The following is a 26,028-nucleotide window of genomic DNA, read 5'->3' as shown; positions in this document are numbered from 1 at the left end:
GTACAAAGTCTTTTTTCTCTCACTGTGACCAACCACAGTCTGGATGTCAATATGTACATGAATAGGTATCAAGAAACCAGGGCAGGCTGGTTGAGGTAGAAATCGGAGGACAGCATTACAATGACCCCCATCCTCCGATTTCTACCTCCGCCAGCCTCCACTGCCAGAAAACGTCTTTACACTACTAGAACGAGGATTCTGTGGGAAGTTTATCAGAATAAACTTGTTTTTTTTCATGTTGGACAAGCTTGTTAATTCCTCCTGTGGTTTGAGATGATTTCCTGAGGGCCGTGACAGATTGCAGATTATTTCGTTTATTTCATTTACCGTCATCAACTCACCGCTTGATTTGACTTGTAGCCTACAGACGAATCTAACGGCTATCCGATTGGAAAATTAGTGTCAAACACTGAAAGTGAATGTTTCTTCCCAGGCTAATGTGGTCAGGTAGTTTACTTAAACTTTTATACTGTTATTCAACCAACAGTTTGATGAATGTGACAGCAGCTGGTGAAAGCAGGAACAAGGCAACCAATCGAAATGTTCAGACTTTTATTAGGGAAAATGTAAATAAATGTAAACCGTGTTGAAAATCAATGACACACTCGCTAGTCAAGCCAAAATACTGTGAGTGAACCCCACTACTCTACACTAACTAGGTAGTAGTGGGGATTACTTACCGAATCCATTACATTGCAATATTTTGGCTTGACTAGCGTTCAACAATGTTGACATTTCCAATGTATTTATTTATTTCTCAGAATAAAAGTCTGAACACTTGGTCGGTTGCTGACTTGATCCTGCTTTCACCAGCTGCTGTCACATATAATCACGCTGCTGTAGGAGGAGAACCACTTCATGTCACGGACAGTCAGTCAGGCAGTCCTCATACGCCTCTTTTTCACCAAGGCAAACAAGAGTCCATAGTATCCCAAGTAGGTTATTTTGACCATGTTAATTATGTTAATTAGCATGTCCCGAGCTGTAGCCTCCGTGACCTCTGACCCTCCTGCTGTAAACGGACATCTGGGGACTCACCGGGACGTGTGAGGTGGGACACACAGACAGATGGACGGAACCTGAGCCAACAAGACACTGTCACCGTTAACACGGCCGTTGACACATGACTGACTGACGCCTTTCAGAACAGGGACAGACCTAGGCTGGAGATCTGTCAGGGGAGGCCGGTGGAAGTAGAAATCGGAGGATGGGCTCATTGTAATGCATGGTACGGAATACACAATAGTATCAAAGACATGTATGTTAGCGTTCCTTATGCCGATCAATGCGTACAATGAGCCCGTCCTCTGATCTCTACCTCCACCAGCTTCCTCTGCTGTATGTGTGTGCTTTAGCCAACTCATACTTGGCTTGGCCTGACAATGGTGTTCATGCCGTATCCCCCCATGGGAAAATTGGTCCCTAGGCTCAGCTTACCCTCCATACATTCTAATTTTAGACATGTGGGATAAACGAAACCACAAGATGTGCCTTGGCGCCGTTCACCCCACAGTACACCGTAGACACAGGAGGAGGCCACAGACCTGGACCCAGGCTGGTCCTGTGGTACGAGGGGGAAGAGGTCGGTCCTGTTCTGGACCCAGTTATCCTGACACAGCTATTTCCACACCACTAGATCCACCTCAACGGCCCCCGTCTAAAGCCTCAGCTCGCTGACTGACCTTTCAGAAATAGAAACACAGGGACCACAACACACCACCCACATGTTCGAGCTCCCGGAGGGGTGAGGAGGGACAGCCCAAAATAATCTGTGCAAACAGAAGCAGCTGACTCACACACACTCACGCTGAGCTAACAGGGTATACGTACGTGAGGCAGTGCAGCTTAGGAGTGTTCCTTCCAGCAGTAATGGGACATAGGTCTGTCTTTTACCTGCAACCCGGCTGACTTACAGCACAGTAGCAAATCTGTTGTCCCTTCCCATTTATTTTGGGGACAGAAATAGGTTTTCTTTCTTAATACTGTACATATTTCCACGGAGTGCAAATACTTAAATATCTTTATTATCGACAGACAGAAATCAACAGTCCTTAAGCGTTTTACATTCTCCAATATGAAAAACAAACATATACATCAATGTTAACAGTTATTATGCGACTGGACTGATTATTAACATTTTGTTCGTGAAGATACATTTCCTTTTATTACATGTATTTCCTAGTGTTAGCCTTAGTGTTCTTAGTTGGGGGGGTTTATTTCAGTGTTCTTAGTCAGGGTTTTAGTTGGCATTCACAATGTACTGTATGTACCTATGTGACTTAAAAATTTGACAGTATGACAAAATTACAACAGATAAGACACTTAATAGGGCTAGTCATCCGGGACCTTGCTCAAACCCAGATTAAAAATCATAATCAAAGGACAATCCTTGGTTTAACCTCCCAGCTAACCACCCCATTGACAGGGAATAGAAAAAAAATAAAGAAAAACATTCCAGAGGGAGGTACAGTTGAAATGGGTCGAGGTCAGTGGGACAAGCTGGCTAAGGTGGGGGTGAGGTCACAGCGGGGTCACAGTGATGTCACGTCCTGCTCCAAGTGACCAATCAGGAGGACAACATGTCCATGAGACAGCAGCAGCAGAGGGCCGTCCAACAGGCTGTGAGACACGTGCCACATCCTCCTCCATCACTGTCCTGCTGCCTCCGCTCATCCACCACGTACACTGACGGACAGACAGACAGACAGACCGACCGACAGACAGACCGACAGACAGAGAGAGAGAAAGACACACAGAAGCAGGCTCTCTTAGATGTGTGTCTACAGCCATATATGATTCATAGTATATTAGCATATATTCATATAGTAAAACGTATAACCCTAACCTATATGAAAAGTATAACTGCCTGTATTTATTTTTAAAAATACATGTCGACCAAACAGGATGAAAGGCAAGGCAGCAGGTTTTGAACGCAGTGTTTTGAGTTTCTACACACCCATGTTCCATGTTGGTGTTGGAACGATCTTACATGCTAACGATACTTACATACTTACATGCTAACGATCAGAGTCAGCATCATGACACAGCCTGACGTAGCTCTGTGACGGCCGACGGCACTTCTAAATAAAAGCGTTTGCTAAGTGACTTAAATGTAGAATGTCAATATAATGTAAATGACGGGCCAGAGGAGGGAATGAGAGCAGAGCGACAGGGCAGATAGACACGCCCTCCCTCTCCTCCACAGATACACCCCTTTCCTTCTCCACTACACCTCTCCTTCCTCCCTTCTTCCCCTCCCATTCTCCTCCACCTCTCCGTTCCCTCCCTTCCCCTCTCCTCCACCTCTCCGTTCCCTCCCTTCCCCTCTCCTCCCCCCTCTCCTCCCATCTTACTCACCTGTGTTTTTAGGGGCCTCCTGATACATCTGTCCTCCAGGGGGGGCATCCTGCCATCCAAACTGTGGCTGGGGGGGGGGCATCTGGGGGTAGCCCCCCTGGTAGCCTGGCCCTGGCTGGCCCTGGTACACCTCAGGGGGTCCCGGGGCAAAGTTAGGATAGGCAGCGGGGTCTGTGGTGACTGGATATCCCTGAGGTGGGTATCCCTGAGGTGGATATCCCTGAGGTGGGTATCCTTGGGCTGGATACCCCCCCTGGGGTTGTTGTTGATACCCAGGGGCTGTGGGGCCTTGGTAGCCGGGGGCGGAGGGCCCGGCGCCCCCGTATGGAGGGGGCTGGTCGTAATTCATCAGTGGTTGCTAGGGAAGGCCCTGGGGAACATGGAGAAATGACACACAGAAAGACGTGAAAGGCATACAACTATGTGCTGAGTGATTCAATGTTTATGGTACAAACAAGCGCGAGCATTCTTACGGTCAAAGTATGCAATGGACAGTTCAAATCCAGGTCATAATTAGCCGGTTGTCAGAAACACACAAGTCAACACACCGGTGCCACATTCCAGTCCTCTAATTGGAGGAGCATGTCTATGTGCTTACGGCCAACTTTTCCTAAAATCCTACTATTCTAGATCCTGTGATAAATGAAGGCATTGAGGCAGAGGGAGAGAGAGAGAGAGAGAGAGAGAGAGAGAGAGAGAGAGAGAGAGAGAGAGAGAGAGAGAGAGGGAGAGGGGGAGAGAGAGAGAGAGGGGGAGAGAGAGAGAGAGAGAGGGAGAGAGAGAGAGAGAGAGAGAGAGAGAGAGGGAGAGAGAGAGAGAGAGAGAGAGAGAGAAAGAGAGGGTGAGAGAGAGAGAGAGACAGAGAGACAGACAGAAACAGAGAGACAGACAGAGAGAGAGAGAGATGTCTCAGGCGCGTCTCAACCCCGTGACTGACCGTCTGTCTGACCCAGTAGAGAGGGGTAGGGGGGCATTCCTCTCTAAAGGCTAATGATCAGTCTCTCTTCTCAATGCGCAATATCCAGTCCACACAGAGACACAATAATTCGATATAAAGGCTTAATTCTAATTGCATCTTCTTGCAATATTTCATAAACAGACGGATATGGTTTATGCCCTTAAGAACAATGCCAGGGTCTGTTCTCAGATAAATTGAGTTACAGGGTTCGCACGTACAGCTCAAAATAGTCAAATAAATGTTAACTTAAATCCAAAACACTTTCGCTCACTCATAGACTTTAAGTAATATCCAACCAGACAATCATAAACAATTTAAAAATAAACAGAATTCAACTTTTCCAACTGCTCAAACGAAATTAAAAGGCTATTTAAAATGTCAGAATTAGCGAAATGTCACAATTACCTCGGTTTGAGTGGACTGCCGGTTCCCTCGTTTAAGATCTGGTCTGATGTCAATATAATATAATTGTAATATATTATAATAGCCTTACAAATCCATCGACAGTATCGTGCTAAGGCTCTATTCCCACGCGCGGTTACCGTAAACCTGCTGATTGGTGACTTGACGTCGTCAGGACAGCTGAGCTCTGCGCTGCAGATTGGCCGTCAACTGGTCCGGCCGCGTCCGAACACTTACAATGTGTACCCTCCTTCTCCACTTCCTTGAAAAGTGCCTACTATTGCTTTTACTATCCAGTAATGTTATGTTAGTCGACAATAAAGAAGGGTGCAAGGAAGCCATTTTTTTTTTATCAGGGTCATCACTTAATAATAGTCTATAATTATAGAATCATGGTATATGCTCATTGAAAATAATATAAAGTAGTGGAAATAGAATGAATTCACTAGGGGAACCATGGTGCTCCATGGGCAAATTGAATGCTGCAATAAATAAATAAAAAAGTAACACCAAACACAGGCTTCTGAGACACCACTGATTACAAGTGAGGTAACACTAGGTTTGTGGTGCTGTAATCTCATGATAAAACATCACATGACTTTGAGACTTTTAATGTTGAAGTGCAGCAGAAGTCAATAAAATCATTTTTGAAACATCAAAGGTCACTGCTGCACACAGCAGAAGTGTGACAACAGAGAACATTTTGTGCAAAGCAAAACCATATTCACTGGAAATTCCGTAGCAGCTCTCACTGTCAGATACAGGAACTGAACAACTGTCTTGAAATACTTCAAACCGTTAAACAAGTCTTACATTATAGAAACAAACTGAAAGAAATTCTCTTTTACATTCATTTTATAACAATAACAAGCTTAGCTTTGTGTGAAGCAACAGACAAAACCTGAGCATTTCAGGAATAAATACATGTAGTTTTGTGTTATATATTGAAGAATTTTACTTTAAAACAAAAAGAAAATTCTGGATGATCAGCAAGCTGAAAGTATCTAAATGTAATGTGGACCCCAACAAAACAATCAAACAGCCGTACATGGGCAATGGAAATCAGTAGCTGTAATGCTCCAAATAATACTCTGGTCCCGTAAACGGAAGAATGTTAAATTATTTTTTCACAAACAGCAAAGAGCTAATCTACACGTGGTGTGTACACTACCACTATCTACACGATTGTACCAGCAGAGGAGAATCAATAAATGCTTTTACATCAGTAAACCATTCTCTAGAAAAAGAGCCGGCAAAAATGTCATCATAATATTCATAATAATGCATGTGCGTGCGTGTTTGTTTGTGTTGCCCCCGGCAACGTTCAGTGGAACACCGTCTGCCTCCAGCGCTTGTCGTACTGGAAGGGCCACAGACTGTCCCTGACCGCCGTCTTAAAGGGGACGGCCTCCACGCTGAGGCCCAGCAGCTCCAGACGGGAGCACTCCAGCTGGGCGTTCTGAGGTCGCTGCGCCCCCGCCCCCGCCGGCTGCTCCGTCAACTAGATAAGACACGGGGGGGAACAGGGAGGATGTCAGATAACACAACAACATCCCTCTGTTAATTCACTTTAAAAAGAGAACATCATATTATGTTTCACTGTCATAAGAAAGGCGATGGTACAAGTTGTCTTACGGGTATTAGATGACTGCTGGGCAGGTTGAAGGACTCTGCCATCCGGCAGGCCATCTCGTATTTGGTCATCTGCTCCTTGCCGGAGAAGTGGAAGATCCCTCGTATAGACGGGTCCTGGTGAGGACCAAAAACAGGAAGAAGTCAAAAAGTGATCTTAGGGATGCACAGCTTGAATAAGGCTCAATCACTCGAGGACGGACTTCTAGAGAATGATATTACTGCCCCTGGACAGGATTTGTGGAGGGTTAGCTAGATTCGATTCCTCTGTGTAGTGCCTGAGGCGATAGAATCAAGTAGAATCACAAGTAGAAGAGATTAGAGCTCACACACACACACACTTTCAATGCTTTATTTATGTCCACATAAATTGTACAAAATCTAAAGGACATAAATACTATCGGTGCATTTTGACATTATGAAAACAGTCAGTTACAGTAGTGCTGAGCCAACAACCAGTTATGCCTACACATAGGATGTTATTCACACCAAATGATAACAGTGGATTGACAGATACAGTATCAAAACTGTACAACAGACAGTATTCAGCTCATGGGTACAAGAAGCACCGCCTTCTCCATTTTGAGCGGCTACCAATAATAGATACTGAGCAGTACTTTGCTAACTGTTTGGCCCTTCTCTTAGATAGACCAGCCATTTGAAGGCCTCTGACAACAAACTTATGGCCCCAACAACATGGCCCAGGCTGCCAAATATGAACACACACACACACACACACACACACCCCCACACACACCTGCAGCCTCCTCTCAGCCATCTGCCTGCAGACTCGGGCCACGTCGTTGACGTAGGTGGGGAAGCGCTGCTGACAGTGGTCCAGGGTGCAGCTCTCCGCCCCGTCCTGCACCTTGTCCCACAGCACCGTCACGGCGCTCTCCTCCACCCGCTCCACCTCTCCATACAGGATGGGCACGCGCAGCACCACCGCCCCTGGCACCACGGAGGAGACAAGGCAGAGAAGAGGGATATGGATGTTTAATAGCAGATCTGACTGGGCTGGGGAGCAGGAAGGCTACACACACTATGTGGGGGTTTCCAGGAAGCTGCGTAGCACCACGATGATCTTTTGTCCAATACACTCTGAAAGTCTGTACGTTACAATATGGTTGCTAACAAAAGTATAGTAGCACAGTGTATCTGAGCAGTTGCTAACGAATGTAATACAAGTCATTTAGTAATTTACTGGAATTGACCGATAATCTGCTCCAAAAGTGAGTAATGTCAGTTTGTGACGTACAGACTTTCACAGCACATACCAACAAAGGACAAAGTTCTTCTCAGTGCTACGAAGCCTTCAGGAAACTCAGGTCAGAAGACCAGGCATGACTAATGTCCTTATAGTACGAGGACTGATGGATACAGTACATCCACATTATATCCATCCATATTATACATAATAATAGTGAAATCCAACACTATAGTAGAGAAATAATCCAGTGTTGCCTCACCTGGGTTGTGTCTGAGGACCTCCCTCTCTCCCTCTAGTTTGGACTTGCCGTAGAGGTTGAGAGGGTTGGGGGCGTCGTTCTCCCCGTAGGGAGGGTTCCTCCCGTCAAACACGTAGTCAGTACTGATGTAGACCAGGAAGATCCCAGCTACAGACATCCCCCATAGAGACAGGAAGAGACGGACATCATCAAACCACACATACAGCAGGGGAGGCTGGTGCCGGTAGACATCGGAGGACGGGCTCATTGTAATGCATGGAAGGAATGAGGAATGGTATTGTGACCAGCCTCCCCTGACAGAGACAGCTACAATGCACTGCAAAAAGTAAATCTAAATAAGATGAAAATCAAGGCAATATATGCTTGTTATTTGTCTGATAGTACTAGTTTTAAGAGGTCTTTCACTTGTTCTAAGAAAAACCTGGCAAGTGAAAATGTCATGTTCTCTTAGCAGACAACTTTGCTTATTTTAAGTAATATTTCCCCCCATTTTATTGCTTTTTTTTCTTGTTTTTGAAAGTTGCAGTGTGGAGATAACATGCATCAGATGTCATTTAGAGGCATGGTTGCTACTGGCTACATACACATCAACACTTCACACACTAGGAGAAGGTAATGCACACTAACATAACGTACAGCAAAAGTTGAACCTCGCAGAGAAGGTTTTCAGAATACAAATGACACACATTCTCGGTTTCATCACTGGAACTGCACAATGTGCAGCCAGACCTTGTGGTGATTGTGGAGGATGAATGAGTATGACAGAGGTATAGCCCCACCTGCCTCTTTAGCCAGAGTTCCGGTGGCGTGGACGTTCAGGTTGATAGCCGCCTCTGTGTGTCGCTCCACCACATCGGGCCTCCTTTCCGCTGCACAGTGGATGATCACATGGGGCTACAGGAGAGGAGAGGAGCATCATGGAGGGTCAGTACTCTTAAAGTCAAGGCGAGTATGACATACAGGCTACAAGGTTATAGAAAGTATACACGTATTTGTAATGAAACTACGCTCTGTCACTTTATCTGAGTTACACTGATATTGATAATGATATTGTAGCGAACGGGACCGGGAGTGTAACTCGCCCCATGTGGGAGTCGAACCGCGATCTCCTGCCGGCTATGCTAACCACAACCACAGCTGCTAACGGACCTTATACAGGTTCGTTACACTATTCATGAGGGAATCAGGTTCCTCCACGGTCAGACAAGACACACACAGACAGACAGACAGACCAAACTTCATCAACCCACCTGGAAGTCTTGAATGACGCCTTTCACTGCGTCTTCGTCCAGCAGATTGCATCGTAGGAAGCGGGGGCGTGCCCGGCTGTACCCGCAGCCCAAGGTGTGCCAGGCGTTGTTCTGGAACTCTTTATACACGGCCCGGCCCAGAAGCCCCGTGGCACCGGTCACCAACACACGCCTGTAGGGGGTGGCCACATCTTCCTGGGGAGAGCGACAAAGTACATTTGATCATCTGAGTGAAAAATGTAAACGTTATTAAAACTACTTAGAGGAGCCAGAAATAAGTTGTTTGGACCGAGGACTTGAAAACATGATGGAACATCTCAGAAGCAAGCACTTATGCAAAGCCTTATGTATTGTATAATCATGATGACAATGCAATGACAATGCAATACCAATGTACCTGGTGTTATGTAATCATTAGTGCTGCATATTTGTAAGTTCTCTCAATATGACCATCAACTACAAGTATTTCTATAACTATTGTCATTTAGTTCATATTTGTATAACTATTGCCATAGTTCATATTGCAGCATCAGATGACCAGACAAGGCAGTGTGAGCAGTGTGCATCCCTGATAAGGACTATCTGGTAACCTGGGACAAAATGGGTGCCCAGCCTCTCTGCCCAGGAGCCTAAACCCGATTATCCACGTTGGCACTTGCCTGTCCTCACCAAAAGAACACCCACTTATTTACATCATTCATATTTTAGTTTATATTAACTTCAAATTGAAATCTACCACCTACTGTACTTCGTGGGTTGAGTTGGACATAAATAATGCTGTTTAATACCATTCAAAGCTCGCTAATAATACTATTCAAAGAATAAACAGGTGCGATCAGATGTTATTGTCCCCCATACATACGGTTACCTCCACTAGCTCAACGTGGCCCGGGGTGAAATTGATCTTAAGTTCCTTCTCCCTGACGTTCATCTCTACGCGAAGATCGTAGTAACATCCACTGTTACTGTTTTCATTCTGTACACGCAACTGTTTATTAGGTGATCGGAGGTTGTGAGAGGTCCTCCTCCTCCCTGATCAGCTGTTTCCTGTCCCACGTGTCGCGATCAACCACCCAGTCTAATGCTGACGTTCACTAGCTTAAATCACGCTAAATACCCTCTAATTACAAATACTGCCATGTGGGCTGTGTGGGCCAATGTGTAGCTACCGCTTTATAATCTAAACCAGCTACGATCACTAGCGGGTAAATCAAATGCACGCACTTTGGTTATTCATAAAACAGCTAACGAGCTATTCTATTGACATGATCCGCGCGTCTTCAGCAAGCAATATTATTAGTCCTGATCATTATTATTTTCACTAGTTTCAACTAAGTGAACCCTGTACATTTACCTCATAATCGCCGTATTCAAATCCTGGCATCTTCCCCCGTTTCAACACGTAATATCATATGACTTGCTGACCAAGCAAGCGGTTCTGATCCTGAGACAGACAGATTGAGTGGCTTCTATCTTCCGGAAACAAATAATGTTCATTCTTAAAGGGGAAGTGTTAGAGTGTTACCTCTTGTGACCACTAGATGGCAGCTCTATCTTACATGTCAATGTACAGGGGACCTAATATATAAGGTCTGGGATGGTCATTAAAAAAAACTATCATATTTGGTAATGCATGCAAATAAGTCCTACTGCATTGAAGCCTACTTGGATTAATACATTATACATACGCACATGTCGTTTCCTCAAGTGCATATTGCCAATCAACCACTGCTTGTGATGTTTTCATACCTACAAACCATCTAATCATTTGTATTATTCAATATAATTTACCCACTCAACTATAAGCACAATTGGCCCTCCCCCTCAGATGTAATGTAACCTAATGATTGTGGAGGATTGTGAGAAGGAAAGAGGGACTTTAGACTGTAAATTACGATTAGCGTATTAACATGTGGTATGGACTTTGTGGCTTAAGCCCTCTCATGGGTATCACGTTTAAGACAGTTGGTAAGAGTATTGTGAGGGTGTTGGGGGGTGTTCCAGAGAGTGCCACTATGACGCAGTGAAGTCTGTGTGGTATACACTCCAAACAATCTATCACTTTTTGGCTCGAAGCAATAGATCAACAAGGGAGGAAGTGTCGATCTCACGTCTTTCCTACCTAGAATGTGATGAAATGTATAATACACCTACATGTGTAGACATGGGATACCTATCTTCCACCGTAAGCTGAAGACCCATCTCTTCAGGCTACACCTTACCTGTCCCGCCTAAGACCTCTTCATCCGCTCTACCCCCCGGTACAGTTTCTATACTGTAAATATATATTTCCTTTTTTTCTTACAGACACAGATGATTGTTTAATATATGAAGCGGTCCCCCATAACACACAGCTGACACACATAACAACAGACATAACAACAGACATAACAACAGACACACATAAATGCACAAACATGCACAGTCACGCTCTCTCCGTCTCTCCCCACGGCCCCACCATCTGTCTGTCTCCCCTTTCTCTCTAATTCAATTTTCTAATTTAATTAGAGAGGGGGGGCAGAGGACAGGGACTAGTCAGGCCCCTACGTAGGGACTGTAGTAGACCTTGGCCAGTTGGCCTGTGTCCCTCCATCTCTTATTCTCTCTCTCTCTCTCAAGTTGCTCAATTCTGTGAAATGAGTCACATGACCCGGTGACCCACAGGTCGACATCACATCAGAAGTGTCACGGCTGGGTAAACTAGAGTAAACGTGTGAAGGTCACCAAACACAGCAACAGGTGTCCCTTCCCAGGACTCCCCTAGACCCCCCTAAGGAGTGACATCACCCACGTCTCTTTTCACTGAACGGTATCTATCTAGCACACCTGTTGTCAACACAGTGTGTCAGTGAAACTACGTCCTTCATTCAAACCTGTTCACCGATAAAAGTGACATCATCATCAGACAATGGAGGTGGAGCTGCTGACAGTTCCAGCTTATGAAAATAACTATGGTTAGAGATCATTTTTTTCAAAGATACACTAAAATCTGGAATGAGATCCCATATTAATTTAGAGCAACATCCTCTATCTCATATTTCAAACAGGTATAATATATATAACAGACATTTAAACAGACAAGGGTGCCCACATGTTTTGCACCGCACTGTAAACACCATCTGATGGAAGTAGTGGTGGTCTAGTGGATAGTGAGTTGGACTTGTGATCGGAAGGTTGTGAGTTCAAATCCCGCCTGAAGCCACACCACTACTAGTGTGCCCTTGGGTAAGGCACTTAGCCCTCAGTTACTCCAGGGGGAATGTCCCTGTAATTCGTAATTGTAAGTCGCTTTGGATAAAAGCGTCTGCTAAATGGCTAAATTATTATAATTAATTATAAATTATTAAATTATGGAAGGATACACCTGCAACCACTGATCCAGCTCACATGTCATCTTATTCACTCCCTCCTTTGTAGTCCTCTCCTTTGTAGTGCTGTGTAGCTGTTTATGTTTTCCTGTTGTCTTCCTCGTGTGATTGTTCCCACTTTTACTTTTTATATTGTTTGTGATTCTGTCTTTTAGTGCTGCAGAACATGAACCCGCTGTAAACCAGTTTTAGAGTCAGGCCAGTCTAAATGTAACACATTTTAAAAGCTGTAATGTTACTTTTAATCTTTTCCTGTATAATAAGAAAGACACAACCCAAAAAGGTTTAAGGTAAAGAATGACTGAGCTTAACTTAATTTAACTAATTAATAACGATGATATTCACTCACTCTCTTTTCCTCACATTGATATAAAACAGATACCGGTAATTACTCAGTGAATAAAATAATCAACTTTGTATTTAGGAAAATAGGGCTGTGTGCAGGGATAGGTTGCTCATATCTAATCCATATGTAAAAAAACATAATTTAAAAAAGCAAGTTTACATTTAAATGTTTACATTTTTGGCATTTAGACGCCTTATTCCAAAGCGACTTACAATCAATACATTTGACTAAGCAAGTGAATCATCAATCCACCAGTCGTAGCAACAAGTTAGCAACAAATTAGTTCAATGTTGTCAGTTAGGCTACACTAAACAAGGCCTAAAGTTGTTGTTGATGGTAAAGTCATACAAGTCATGTATTGTATGTATGTACAAGTCATTTATTGAGTTTACTCAGTGCAGACATGGACAGCCATTCCACAGTATGAATAACTGCAAAGGGATAGGTAATGCCCCAGAGACATTTGGTATTTCGTTGTACTCTACTACGCCTCTTTTCTGAGAAGTGAACAGAAGTTAGTTTGTTAGTATGGCAACAGTCCCAGTCCCTCTCCCTCCCTCCTCCCTCTCCTCTGGCCAGAATGTCCTCCTCCCTCGGTATAGGTCAAGGGCTTGGGTGAGTGACAGGTAGGAGCACCAATCGAGAGGCTAAGCAGTGTTCTGGTCAGCAGCAGTTCAGAGAGTTTGTGTGGAGCTGTAGCTGAGGATGGTATAATAGGTGAGCTATCACTGAGTTGTGGTGCAGAGGAGGCTGTTGGAGATCCCAGTGCTTTCAGGACTGCAGAGTCGCTCCCTATCTTCCATAGTAGACAGAAAACTAATACAATTGTATGTGTCACTTCTATCACATACAGTTAAATGTGAAACAGTGAAATGTTTTAGGATGTTGCTCCACGCTCAACAACAATTCAATAACAAGTAATAAAAAGTGACAATAAAGTGGAAATAGTACTAGTTCAATAATGTCAGTGTGCAATAATATGTGTAATAATGTCAGATGTCTTCTGATCGGGGGAGGGTACAGTTCCTCTACTGTTAATAATTGAAAGTAATGTTGCATTGTGGGAAAAAAGGTATCGTCATTGTAATGTATGAGATGGAACGGTATCATACAGTGAGCTTGAGCCCGTCCTCCGATTTCTACCTCCACTGGTTGTGAGTATATCCCAACATCAAAGAAATCATTATCCCACTGAACATTCAAGCCCGGAAACCTCATAAGCAAATCAAAACCTGCATATGAATGTATTCTCTTTGTAAGTAATAAGCAAATAACATGGGAAACTCCAGGGTAGAATTCTCAGAATAACCAGTGTTCTGTGTTGGTCTAGTGCCAGACCTGGCTGTGCCAACTTCATAGCAATTGATGTTGCGCCATGCAGTATATGATGTCATTTGGCATGCCAAGGACAGTCAGAGAAGGTGACTGAAGAGTATTCAGATCTGGGATCAGGTTAACTATGGAATAACAAGGTAGCCAAGCCACACAACACTCTAATGTAGCATACTGTATACAGTGTTTCCTGTTGTTTCTCTAACTGTTGAGATGTGAAATGCACTTCAAAATAAACTGCATAACCCTATAGTTTGCACACTTCATTAGAGTCAAGGAGTTCATTCAAGAACTCACAAAAACATCCCATGATCGCCTCCCTTCTGGGCCAGAAGCCAACGACACAACACAGATTGTATAAAGGTTTTCTTTATTTCACTTGAATTTGTCAACATGTATTTCCTCTGCAGCTGAACAGCAGCATGCACATGGACCTCACAAACATTCTGCTGCCAGCCCAGAACATGTATAAAAATGCTACTTCTGTACTCATTCTTATCATCCACCGCGAATCCGACAAAATGATACAGTCGTCAACCTTATCAAAAATGTAACTTACCAAATGTACAAAAAGGAAAAAGAAAGTACATTGAGATAACAGCAGGGGCAGAACAATCCATGTTAACCTCCTCCTTGACACAGCCAGGAATCATAACACTGACTCATTGCGAATCTAAACATGGCACCTTTCCCATTTCCCCAAGATTGCATCTCCTGTCTCGAGAGACCAAACTCCCTTGTGAGTGTTTAATTGTTGTTCTAGAATCATCCACCAGGATTAAAAGGAGGGGATATAGAGTGACAGTTCTGTCTTCTGATCTGTAGGAGGACCGTCATAGAGCTGTCAGAGATGAGGACGCTTCCTCCAAATGAGCCGCTCTGGTCCCAACAGGGGGGAGGAGGAGGGGGGTGGAGGGGTAGGGTTCAGATGTCAATCACAAACTGGTCGTCATCAGCTGTGGGGACACAAGAGAGAAGCGCACGTCAGTCAGGAACAGGAAGAAATCCTCGTGTTCTCTATGGGGAAGTGATCACAAGACCAGCAGGCAGAACAGCGGTGAGGTCAGGTTGACATATTGGACAAGCTTTGGTTTACTTTTCTCATGGGGCTGCACACATTCACCTTGAAACTTGGCCTGACACACACACACACACACACACACGAAAGATTGAACAGTAAACACAAAGGTATTAGTACTAGCTGGCAAGGTACAGAAGGTGAGAGCGTGGTCATGTTATCTGTCTAGACAGATATCAGACACAGCGCCTAGATTCCCTCATGCGCCCCCTGTCTCGACTGGGACACGAGCCCAAAAAGAGGCGAAACGTCAGCGACAGAGAACATCCAGTGACATGGAATCTGCAATAACAAGGATAACAGTTTCCCCCTCATGTTTCAAACATGCGTCCTGAAGTGAATCACGAGTCTTAAGTGAGAGACAGCCGTCAAACATTCCAAATGTTTTTTTCTCTCCGTGTCTATTCACGGTTAATTATTATGACAGAATGAGGACAGTGACTGTACCTCAGTGCCCTTACTTAACGCTGCACGGCTTTGAGGGGAAAGAGCAGAACAAGAGGAAACTCGTTTCGCAGGTTTCTCCTCGAGGGCTCTCTAGAAAAGATGCGGCCTCCTCTTAAGCGGCTAAGCACGGCAGGGTGTACGTGCAGGTGGAAACAATAACACATCCCTGCTGCTGAGCCACTGTGGGAGAGCAGTCAGGTGTTGGGTTTAGGGCTAGCAGGTGAAGGATCGGTCTGGGTAAGCCACTAGATCAGTGGCTCTCCTAGACGTCCATCTTTGTGTTTCTAATACTTCACTTTTGAATTTGAGTGCATAATCCACAGCACTAGGGCAAAGACTGTCTGTCTGTCTGTCTGTCCATGCGTTCTAAATACACTAATTATCCGCAGGCCTGTGCTGGTGAACAGATATATACAGAACGGTCTGATAGTCTGCATCAGGTATGCATTCTAGAACACACTCTCGTGTCGTGTTCTGATTCTAAAGAGGCGTCGTGGTCCGGGTCTCACCTGAGAGGTTCTTGATGCTCTCGTCCAGCTCCTTCAGGGGGTGCAGGGCGGGCATGGTGACCCCGGGGATGTGGGGGAGACAGCACGGGGGGGTACGCGCCACCGGGGAGTTCCGACACTCCAGCAGGAACTTCCTGTCGTAGATGATTCGGGTTCCTGTAACAGAAGAGGACTTGGGTCATGGAAATGTAGAACCATTCTATGGTCTATGTACATGTATGGGACAGGGGAGGCTGGTGGAGGTAGACATCAGACGACAGGCTCATTGTAATGCATGGAATGGAATGAGGAATGGTAGAGCGCATGTTTTCAATACCATTTGATACCATTCCTCATTCCATTCCATGCATTACAATGAGTCCGTCCTTTGAATTCTACCTCCCCCAGCCTCCGCTGGTATAGGATGTTGAATGCCGCTCAGGTGACTGTCATTGTAAAAGAACATGAGCAGTAAAACCAGATTGTATAGAAGTCACAGGGCATTGTCTGGTGCATAATATTTGTCCAAGGTGTTTGTGTACATTAAGTGGGCACAGAGAAAGAGGTAGTGAAAGGTGTGCTTCTGAACTGTCTGAGTTTTTCTTTTTTTCTTTCTTGAACTCACTTCTTTATCTGATTCTACGAAAACATGTTATGCAACTCATCTCTTGAGGCTGCTGCAGTGTGTCCTAAACTGAGGTGGTTGAGAGAGAGAGAGAGAGAGAGAGAGAGAGAGAGAGAGAGAGAGAGAGAGAGAGAGCAGGATTGCACTACAGAGATCACCTCAGTGAGATCACCTCATTTAGCCGAGCCAAATATGATATCTGTAAGAGATTACACTATCTGACCCCAGCCCGCACCAGGTACTAGATATCTACTTATATGCGTGGACTGATGTACTGATTAGAGACCACAGGGCACGCAGCACATTTACTGTTTACCACCTCCCTGTCATGCTGTGTGGCATTACTCTCTGCATGTTAGCCAGTCTTTGTTCTCACTGGTTCACTGGCTGGCGTGTTGTCGTCCCCTCTCCCCCTCTAGAGCCTCCTCCTCATAACTGAAACATAATGTCCTCGGATATTCCAGCTATGTACCAGGGAACACCACCAGGACTCTCTCCTCTCCTCAGACCAGCCTCGCAACTACAACTCCCACCTCCTTGAAAAACTGGCTGACCATCACACCCTTTTCTCTCTCTCAAACACACACTAATATATATGAGAGAGAGAGAGAGAGAGAGAGAGAGAGAGAGAGAGAGAGAGAGAGAGAGAGAGAGAGAGAGAGAGAGAGAGAGAGAGAGAGAGAGAGAGAGAGAGAGAGAGAGAGAGAGAGCAGGAGCGCACTACAGAGATCACCTCAGTGATCTTTCATAAATTCATAAAGACAAAGAGCAGCAGAGTATTGAGTCTACATGTTGCTGCTGGACCCATACAAGGACTGTTCCTTTAAAAAGTGCAAATGAAGGAAATTGCATTCTGGTGGATTCACATTTCTAAATGCCTCATGAGCTTAGATCTTCAGAACCCAAAATATAAGTTTATTCACTCCATTGTTTGTATTAAAATAAACAAAAAACATTTGTAAACCAACACTACAGAATATGGTTAAAACGATAATATTGATGTCATGGGTGGTCAGTCCTTGCATCCATAGCTCTGTCTATGGAACTGAGAGTGGTTACATTTCTCCAGCCCCATCCCTCAGCTCTTTACCAGAATAAGTAGCAGAGAGATGGCTTTGTTTTGGCTTCAATTACAGACTGCATCTTTATTAAACAGTTAATTGCATGACAATATAACTTTAGTATGTGTATAATGTATGTGTGCTGTGATTGTAACTGCACCTGAAGTGTGCTATCTTTAAGCAGAAGTACACACTGCGCATACAATCAGCATACACAGAGAGACCATGGAGCATTTCGTGAGTTTAGAATGATAAGGTTCTATCTCCGTTTAGAATGATAAGGTTCTATCTCCGTTTAGAATGATAAGGTTCTATCTCCGTTTAGAATGATAAGGTTCTATCTCCGTTTAGAATGAGAAGGTTCTATCTCCGTTTAGAATGATAAGGTTCTATCTCCGTTTAGGGCAGTTCAGAGATATTGAGCGTCAAAGTTTTTACATTCCATTATGTTTTGTGAGATCATGGAACCTTTGTATTTTATTAATTACTAACTAAAACATATCAACATTTTAAAAAATAACACCACACAGGCATTAATAAACACCTAATGGATCAGATTATGTAGATGTAGATCTCAATTTTGACAAAAATGGAGATAGAACCTTATAATTCTAACGTCACGATTTGTGGAGGTGCAGCAGCTTACCTCCGGGCGTGGTGGAGAACAGGGTGCCCCCGGGGGTCTGGCTGTACGAGTCGGCCAGCTGAGAAGACCAGTCCTGGGGGGTCCCAAAGCGGCTGGGAATGGGACAGCTGGAGCTCGGAGCGGACATTGTACAGCGATGATGAACAAAACAAGAGTTAATATAAAAGGAAAATAGGAGGAATACTTTCTAAATCAATGACTCTGGACCAATACTAACGCGCCAACTCTCAATGCTGACTTGAAACTCAGTGGACCTTAGGGAGACTCACTGCCTCTGGAGACTGAGATCACAGCCACGTGTGCAGGTGTTTTTAAACCCGTCTGCCAAAGGGCGGGGGGCGTGGCTCTGTAAGGGGGGCGTGGCTCTGTTTAGGTGGCGAAATCGCATCTGACTGTCAACAAACAGCTACATTTCATTTCCTAAAGGCTATATTGGGGGTCACAATTACATATTATTGTCGACTCGGAAAGAACTTAAATGAAGTCATATTATGATTATATGGGCGCGCCGCTAGGTCGCTAAACATCATTGAACAATAGAGAGAATGGAGAGATCATGTTTGTACTTTAAACAAGTTATTGACACACAGATCATATCTATATTATCTAAGGCAGCCCACTTCCCTGACGTAGGAGCCTCTCCCCAAATATGCAGCTGAACGTCGCGATCTCAACCCCGACATTCAGTACGCAGTTGAGTGACGGTGGTCTCTCCACAGATGTCCAATTCCCACATATAACCCAGTCACTAATCAGGGATGTTTATTTGTTTATTGACACACTCAAACCGCCGTAGACTGAAGACCCCGACCGCTTCACCCCCACTATCCCCCTGTAGAGTTTCTCTGTTAATAATATATTTTTATTTTTATATTAATATTAATAATTAACTCCTAGCATTGACTGCCAATGGCCCCTGGTCCTAGCATAGATTTGTTTTTCTTATGATGACTGATAAATAACATAATTTGTTCTAACTTTAGACACATGTAGCCTACTTGTTGTAAGTCGCTTTGGAGAAATGCGTCTGCTATATGTCTAAAATGTAAATGTCAACACACATCTTCAGACTATTGTTTTACAACAGACAGAAACTGGAACATGTACATGTATCAATATTGTACAAGGCAACAAAGATGTTGTAATGACGAGTAGTTTTGGTCATAAAAGACAAATGAGTCATCCATCAACAGTTAGATAACAAGATAATAACCCTCGAGGTATGTGTAGGACTATAAACAGATCAGACGACCTTTACTGTGCGCTTCTGCGGGACAGACGCATGCTCTGTCACTGGTGAATGTAAACGTGTGTCCGATTGCAGTGTTTTTAAAAACAAGATAATGAACAACAGCGCCCCCTGCCGGAACATTTAGTCAGGCTCTAGAATCCTGAGGAGTAAATAGCAGTGTTCCAGAATTCTGTGCATGGATCTTTAAAATTCCAGAGGTGGTGTTTGACATTACAGGAAGCACATCAACATCACATCAAAATGTGGTAGCCTGTACAGAATGTATGCATATTACATTTTTTAGCACATATATAATGTGGTCCACCCGCCAGTCTCACAGAATCCCGTGGAAAAAAACTGATGTCACACAAATAAAAAGGCACAAACAGATCCTTACAGTTCCGTCTTTTTATTGAATATTAAGGTAAATATTTCACATTAATACAGGCTACATAAAGTAGAGCCACTATACGACATGAAATTTACTCTCATTTTTAACCCTTTTTTAGTATGTAAACAATTATACATGTATTTACCACTCTAAAAGGTCTGATCCCTCTTCCTCTGTCTCTTTTATTGGTTATCGTCGCCTAGTTCTTGGGTCTGGGGTATAAATAGCGTACAAGTCCTGTCGTCGAGCCCTGCAGGCCAAGAACAATTGAATGTGGGTCTTTTTAAAGTCAAAATGGCTGCTGCTACACTACTCAGGGACTGGGTCCTGTTGCACAGGCGGTCGCTGGGTTGGTTGACAGACAGACAGACACAAAGACAAGTGGTACACACTGTTACTGCCCACACCGTCTTCTTCTTGTTTTTAGTTAGGCACATCAAAATGGTGTCCTCCCCCCCTCCTTCCCCATCACTACGTAGCTGGACACTCTTCTCTAGGTTAATATCTTTGTATATTATAGAATTATCTGCTTTTTTTTTTCTTTTTAAACGTGTAGGTTTTTTCGTGTTACTGGTCCTATTGCGTCTTCAAAAGGCCGTGTGTCTGCGCGTCTTTTAGTTGACGTGGTTCAGGTGCACGTTGCCCACGTGCGGTGCCCAAGTCCCGGGCCAGACCTGGAAACAAAAGACAAAAGGGTTTCGTCACTTAGCAAGGAACTCAATTAAAACTTTATTGACATAATATGTCAATGTCATAATATGATGTGGTCATAACATTGGTGTGTGAATGTGTGAATGAGGCCATTGTAAAGCACTCTGGAATAAGGTGCTATATAAGTGCAGTCCATTCACCATTTATCACCAGTATCTCTAGCACTATCACTAGTTTGACTACATTCTCCGGGACAGTTTGAAGTACAATAGTTAGTTAATTTCCACACAATGGATAGCATTGTTGTTCAGCTACTTCCTATGAGTAATGAATAGCTTGTAGCTTGGAGAACACCCGCCCCCCACCCCCCCAACACTTGTAAGGAACAGAGGGCTAGGGAGTTGATTTAGTACTCAAGGATAACAAACAGAAGGTCCCATCTGTACCTGTTGGGGGTCAGAGTTCTCTGCAGAGTTTGAGACCACCTTCAGGATGGGGTTCCAAGCAGGGTCGGCATGGAGACCGTTGTACATCGGACCGCCAGGACCCTCCCCCATGGGGGGGTGGGGGGGCATCATCGTCCCACCGTACATCGACATAGGCAGACCCTGCAAAGGCGTAACACCAGACAGAATGGGTAAATAACTGCTTTGGAAGATAGAACTCTCTCTTTAAGGAGGGGGAAGGAGATGAGGATATATTTTGAATTAGCCTATTTCTGCATTCTGATTGACCTACCCTTGTTGCTGAAGTGTGTACTCACTACACCCTCGACTCTTGTCTCTGAAGTGTGTACCTTTTATTTAGATTGAAATTAATAATAATAATAATAATAATAATAATAATAGTTTTATTGCCATGCAATCAACTGGTCAGTCAATTGTTGGAATTTGGTATTTTTTGCTCTAGGCACAAGGTCAGCCATAATAGTCGGCGACCCTCGAGCAATTAGCGATTAAGTGCCTTGCTCAACGGCACATGCAGCTCCCTCCTGAGGCGGGGATCGAACCAGCAACCTTCCGATTGCTAGCCGGCCTCTCTAATCTCTAGGCTACCGCCGCCACCCCGTGTGGTACTGCCTTTGTTCATTTTGTGTTAATCTAGTACTGTGTCATGTGTTTTATGTTGTGTGGACTCCAGGTGCATGAGCAACAGCTAACGTCGTTTATAAAAATAAAATAAACCACCTCGTTCACTTCCCATAACAGACTCTAAGCCATCCTAATGCTTTCAGAACCACGAGGGGCCAGTGAACAAGTACACACTTCAGTGAGCAGGGGAGAGAATCAAGATAGCATAAAGCTTTTATCAATTTCAAGGTTGCGTACCTTAGGGAAGTCCATGAAGCTGGTGGGCATGGGCTGGTGGAAGGTGTTAGAGGGGTTGACGATGCCCGTGTCGTCCCTCTCCATGGCCTGGTGCTGGGAGAACGCCGACTGCTCGGCCATCTGCTGCTGCTGCTGCTGGTGCATCATGTGGCCGTGCCCGTGGGCGTGCCCGTGAGCGTGCCCGTGTCCGTGCCCGCCCATCAGGGGCTGCGACCAGCCCGACATGGCTTCTGAGGGGGGAGGGTAAGAGGAGGGGAGGACTGAGATGTCGGGGTCGTGAGAGTGTTAATGGTCGCGGTGAAATTAAAAACACAGGGAAATGACAGTTTTTACAGATACGCTATTATGTTTACAGAGTAGCATGTTTTTTTTTTAATACTATATTGCAAACCAATCTGTGCTTGAGAAACATTCCCCCAAAAAGAATCCATTTGATAGTTAAGCCACCTCCCATCCAGCTTTCCCCTGATCCCCCCCCCCCTACATTTTTGGCATTTAGCAGATGCCTTTATGCAAAGCGACTTACAACAAATACATCTGTCAGTGAATCATCTGTCCTAAGTGAGTGAATCATTTATCCATCAGTCATAGCAAGAAAAAGTAATCTATGCTAGGGCCAGGGGCCATTGGCAGTCATAACACTAGAAGAAGAATTCCGTTTTTAAATTGTATATATATATATATATATATATATGATTAAATAATGAATGAATCCCTCCCTCCCTCACCTGAGGCGCTGCCCACTCCGAAGGACCAGATGCCTCCCTGGCCAACGGGGGGCGTGTAGCTGGTAGTCAGCATGGCGTGGTTGACGGAGCCCGTCTGTCTGATCCGTGCCAGGCGCTCCGTGCCGATGGGCGGGGGCACCTTGCGGTCCTGGTGCTGATTGGCCATGTTGGGCTTGGCTTGAACCAGCGCCGGCGTTACCGTGGACGCACACAGTGGGGAGGAGCCACTGGACGACACAGAGGGCACTGGGGACTCACCTGAGAGGACGGGGGAAGGTAGAGGGGGGGGGGTTGTTACAATGACCTTTGAACTTCCTTTAGGAAAGCCATATGTTGTCAATGCTGAGGTCCACAAATTTTACTACAATATGGAATTGAAAAAAAAAAAAACAGGAATGTACATTTTACTTTCATTTGTTTACCATGTAATGGTGACTAGTGACATTGATGGTGTGTCGTCACTACTCACTAACTGTGTTTCATGTGGCGTCTACCTAGAAACAATACTTTGATTGGCTACAAAATGAAGCGTCGTCATTTATGAATTTCCGGTGAATGAAGTCACTCTTGGCACTCCAGAACATTGACAATTTGGTCCAACTTTATTCACACCCTCTTGGCACTCCAAAATAGAGTTTGAGGAAAATGTAAAAAGGTTTGTTGACTTACAGGAGGCGGAGGCGCTCCAGGGGTGAGGGGAGAAGTGCTGTCTGCTGAAGGAGGGCGTGCCCACGGGGGCGGGGCCTTGCAGGTAGACGGGGCCTCCAGACATGCTGGTGGCGAAGCTGGTCAGAGCTCCTGACGACGAGATGGAGGGCCCCGACGGGTCCATGGGGTGCATGCCTGGAACACACACAGCAAACAGCTTGTTACTCTTGGATCATACAGTCAGTGTTCTAATCCTGGCTGAGACGCTCAACAGATCAGTTTAGTAAACGGTTTAATGACTACAGCAGCATGTTAGTGTTTAGATGGAGATGCACATTCGTTTTAGTCACATTTGGATCCTTCTTAGTTTTAGTCTACAAAAAAGTTTTCGTTTTTTCGTCAACTAAAACTAGACTAAACCTAAGAAGGATCAAGAGTAAAGATTAAATGTAAAATAGCCTGACAAAATTAACACTCCACTACAGACTTTATGATGACAGACGTAAGTAAAAAAAAAAAAATCTTCAATACTACCCTATATATATGTTACAATGTTATATGAAGGCAGATGTTACAATTGATTTCAACGGTGGTTTCTACTCACCGATGGGACTGGCCACCACCCTCTGAGGGGCGCAGCGGTACCCTGGCGCCTTGGACCCGTCCGTAGGGGGGCCCATCACGCTCTCCATCTGCCCCATGCCCGCCATGTAGGCCTGGGGGGCGCTGTACGACTGCTCGGCCGGGGTCCGGGTGGGCAGGTGGCACGCCCCCCACACCTGGTTGTTGCCCATCTGGCTGCTGTCGAACATGGAGCTGAAGTGGTTGAAGAGGGCGGTGGGCCCGCCGTAGCCGGCCTGGTGGGGCATCTGCTGCTGGGCCTGGGCCTTGGCCCCCGCGTGGTGGAGGTGCATCTGAGACCCGTTCATCAGGCCCATGTTAGACGACATCTGCAGGGAGGGAGGCGGGGGCATGCCTGGCTGCTGCTGCTGTTGATGGTGTGTTTGTTGTTGTTGTTGATGTTGTTGTTGTTGTTGATGTTTGTGGTGGTCCTGCGAGGCTCCGGGGGGCACGTACATGGGCTGGTGGTCCTGGGGGGACGCCCCGGCGCTCAGCGGGTAGAACTGGGCCGAGGGCTGCATGCGCGTGGACCCGACCGGGGCGGGGTGCGGAGGGGGGGCGTAGTGAGGTACGGCGCTGCTGCTGCTGGTGTGCGTGACTGTGCTGCCCCCTGCTGGGGCGGGACGCGAGGAGGAGGTGGGGGGCAGGTGGGGGGCGGAGGCGGTGGCGGGCGCGCTGGGCTCTGTGCTGGAGGAGGGGAAGGGTAAGGGCAGCTGCTGCTGCTGCCTCTGGCTGTCGGGCTGGGGGGGCAGGGACTGGGGGCGGGCCGTGGAGGGGGGGGCGGCTGTGTAGTGCATGGAGCCGCCGGAGGAGGCCGAGCCGTCGGACCCTCCGCCCATGACGGGGGCTGCGGGGTCTGGGGAGGGCTTCTCCTTCCCGGGGGGCAGGGCGGCGGAGACAGCAGAGGACTCTGGCTTGGAGACGGACTGCTGCTGCTGCTGCTGTACGAGAGGGGCGATGGCGGGCGTGGGTGGCGAGGGCGGGGTGGAGGAAGGGGTGACGTGGGGCGCGGAGCTCGGGGGGGCGTGGGAGGAGGAGACCTGCGAGGCCAACGCGGAGGTGACCGCCGTGGCCTGGCCGGCCGCCATCTTTGGTTCGGCAGAAGAGAAGAGCTGCTTCCTGACAGACGAAGGGGTGGGGACGCCGCCCGCGGGCGGGGCCTGGAGGCCGGCGGGCGAGGGCGTGGCCATGGCGGACGCGGGGCCGCCCGCCGTGGAGCTCAGGGCCTGGGGGGGCAGCGTGTGGTGGTCCAGGTGGCACAGGGAGGACACAGACGAAGGCCGGGGCATGGCGCTGGCGTTCCCGTTGTGTTTGGGAGATCCGTTGGCGCTGCCGGGGCTCACGGGCCGCACGGGGAACGGGCCCCAGGTGTTGGGCGACGGGGAGAAGGTGCCCCCGAACTGGGCCATGGGCAGGCGGGGGTGTCTGATCTGGTGCATGGTCTGGGCCGCCAGCAGGGCCAGGTGGGGGTTGGTGTAGGCCAGGGGGAGGGACACGAAGGGAGGCCTCATGCCGGGAGACAGAGACAGGTTCTTACCCATCTTAGCCTGTTGAAAACCATGATTAGATCACATTAGATTAGATTCAACTTTATTGTTGTTGCGCAGAGTACAAGTACAGGAGACAACCAAATGTAGTTTGGCCTCTAATCAGACAGGTAAATATGGTATAGTGTAAAAGACTTGATAATGTAGACGGTGCAAGGTATTACAGTATAGGTATATAGTGAGTATAAATAAGTGTATATAAAAGTGAATATACATGAGATAAATATCAATATGATGTGTACAGTTATGATGGTATGTACAGTATAGGGTTGGACGAAAACCGGGGTCTTTAAAAAAAATAAGCAAAGTGTTAACGCGTTAAGGTTTCCGGATTAATCGTGTGGTTTAACGCGTTAACATTGACAGCCCTAATACAAATCAAATAAAGTTATAAAGCAGGGGTCCCCAAACTTTTTCTGTGAGG

At 45.9% G+C, this 26,028-nt stretch overlaps 4 protein-coding genes across 5 annotated transcripts in view; all 4 read right to left on the bottom strand.

Annotated features, from left to right (window-relative positions):
• Positions 1-2,566: 2,566 nt before the first annotated feature.
• LOC308174328 (cysteine-rich and transmembrane domain-containing protein 1-like) lies at positions 2,567-3,706 on the bottom strand (the record flags this gene model as incomplete). The annotated part of the gene is made up of 2 exons (XM_080549407.1): positions 2,567-2,685; positions 3,358-3,706. The coding sequence occupies 2 exons, from the start codon at positions 3,704-3,706 to the stop codon at positions 2,567-2,569; spliced, it is 468 nt and encodes a 155-aa protein (XP_080405533.1).
• A 1,693-nt stretch (positions 3,707-5,399) lies between these two features.
• Positions 5,400-10,531, bottom strand: mat2b (methionine adenosyltransferase 2 non-catalytic beta subunit methionine). 2 transcript variants are annotated; one of them, XM_080549714.1, is made up of 7 exons: positions 10,423-10,531; positions 9,069-9,263; positions 8,598-8,712; positions 7,819-7,965; positions 7,107-7,300; positions 6,353-6,466; positions 5,400-6,218 (listed from the first exon to the last, which is right to left on the bottom strand). In XM_080549714.1, the coding sequence occupies exons 1-7, from the start codon at positions 10,450-10,452 to the stop codon at positions 6,042-6,044; spliced, it is 972 nt and encodes a 323-aa protein (XP_080405840.1). In that variant the 5' UTR covers positions 10,453-10,531; the 3' UTR covers positions 5,400-6,041. The 2 variants fall into 2 exon arrangements, with proteins under 2 accessions (XP_080405840.1, XP_080405839.1); XM_080549713.1 differs by lacking the exon at positions 10,423-10,531 and adding an exon at positions 9,937-10,032.
• Positions 10,532-14,475: 3,944 nt separating this feature from the next.
• eif4ebp3 (eukaryotic translation initiation factor 4E binding protein 3) lies at positions 14,476-18,729 on the bottom strand. The gene is made up of 3 exons (XM_080549674.1): positions 18,460-18,729; positions 16,149-16,304; positions 14,476-15,070 (listed from the first exon to the last, which is right to left on the bottom strand). The coding sequence occupies exons 1-3, from the start codon at positions 18,584-18,586 to the stop codon at positions 15,039-15,041; spliced, it is 315 nt and encodes a 104-aa protein (XP_080405800.1). The 5' UTR covers positions 18,587-18,729; the 3' UTR covers positions 14,476-15,038.
• Positions 18,730-20,093: 1,364 nt separating this feature from the next.
• ankhd1 (ankyrin repeat and KH domain containing 1) overlaps positions 20,094-26,028 on the bottom strand; it is a gene marked incomplete at its 5' end in the record, with an annotated part of 39,380 nt that continues 33,445 nt past the window's right edge. Inside the window, 6 exons of the mRNA XM_080549406.1 lie at positions 20,094-20,755; positions 21,179-21,340; positions 22,061-22,290; positions 22,789-23,046; positions 23,458-23,631; positions 24,041-25,604. Coding sequence (XP_080405532.1) covers positions 20,696-20,755; positions 21,179-21,340; positions 22,061-22,290; positions 22,789-23,046; positions 23,458-23,631; positions 24,041-25,604 — 2,448 coding nt within the window. The 3' untranslated portion in view covers positions 20,094-20,695. The remainder of the gene's footprint in view (positions 20,756-21,178; positions 21,341-22,060; positions 22,291-22,788; positions 23,047-23,457; positions 23,632-24,040; positions 25,605-26,028) is intronic.

Source organism: Nansenia antarctica, assembly GCF_963989245.1.
Source record: "Nansenia antarctica genome assembly, chromosome: 20".
Taxonomy (NCBI): Eukaryota; Metazoa; Chordata; class Actinopteri; order Argentiniformes; family Microstomatidae; genus Nansenia; species Nansenia antarctica.
Note: the sequence above shows the minus strand (reverse complement) of the source record. Positions and strands in the feature narration are given on the sequence as shown.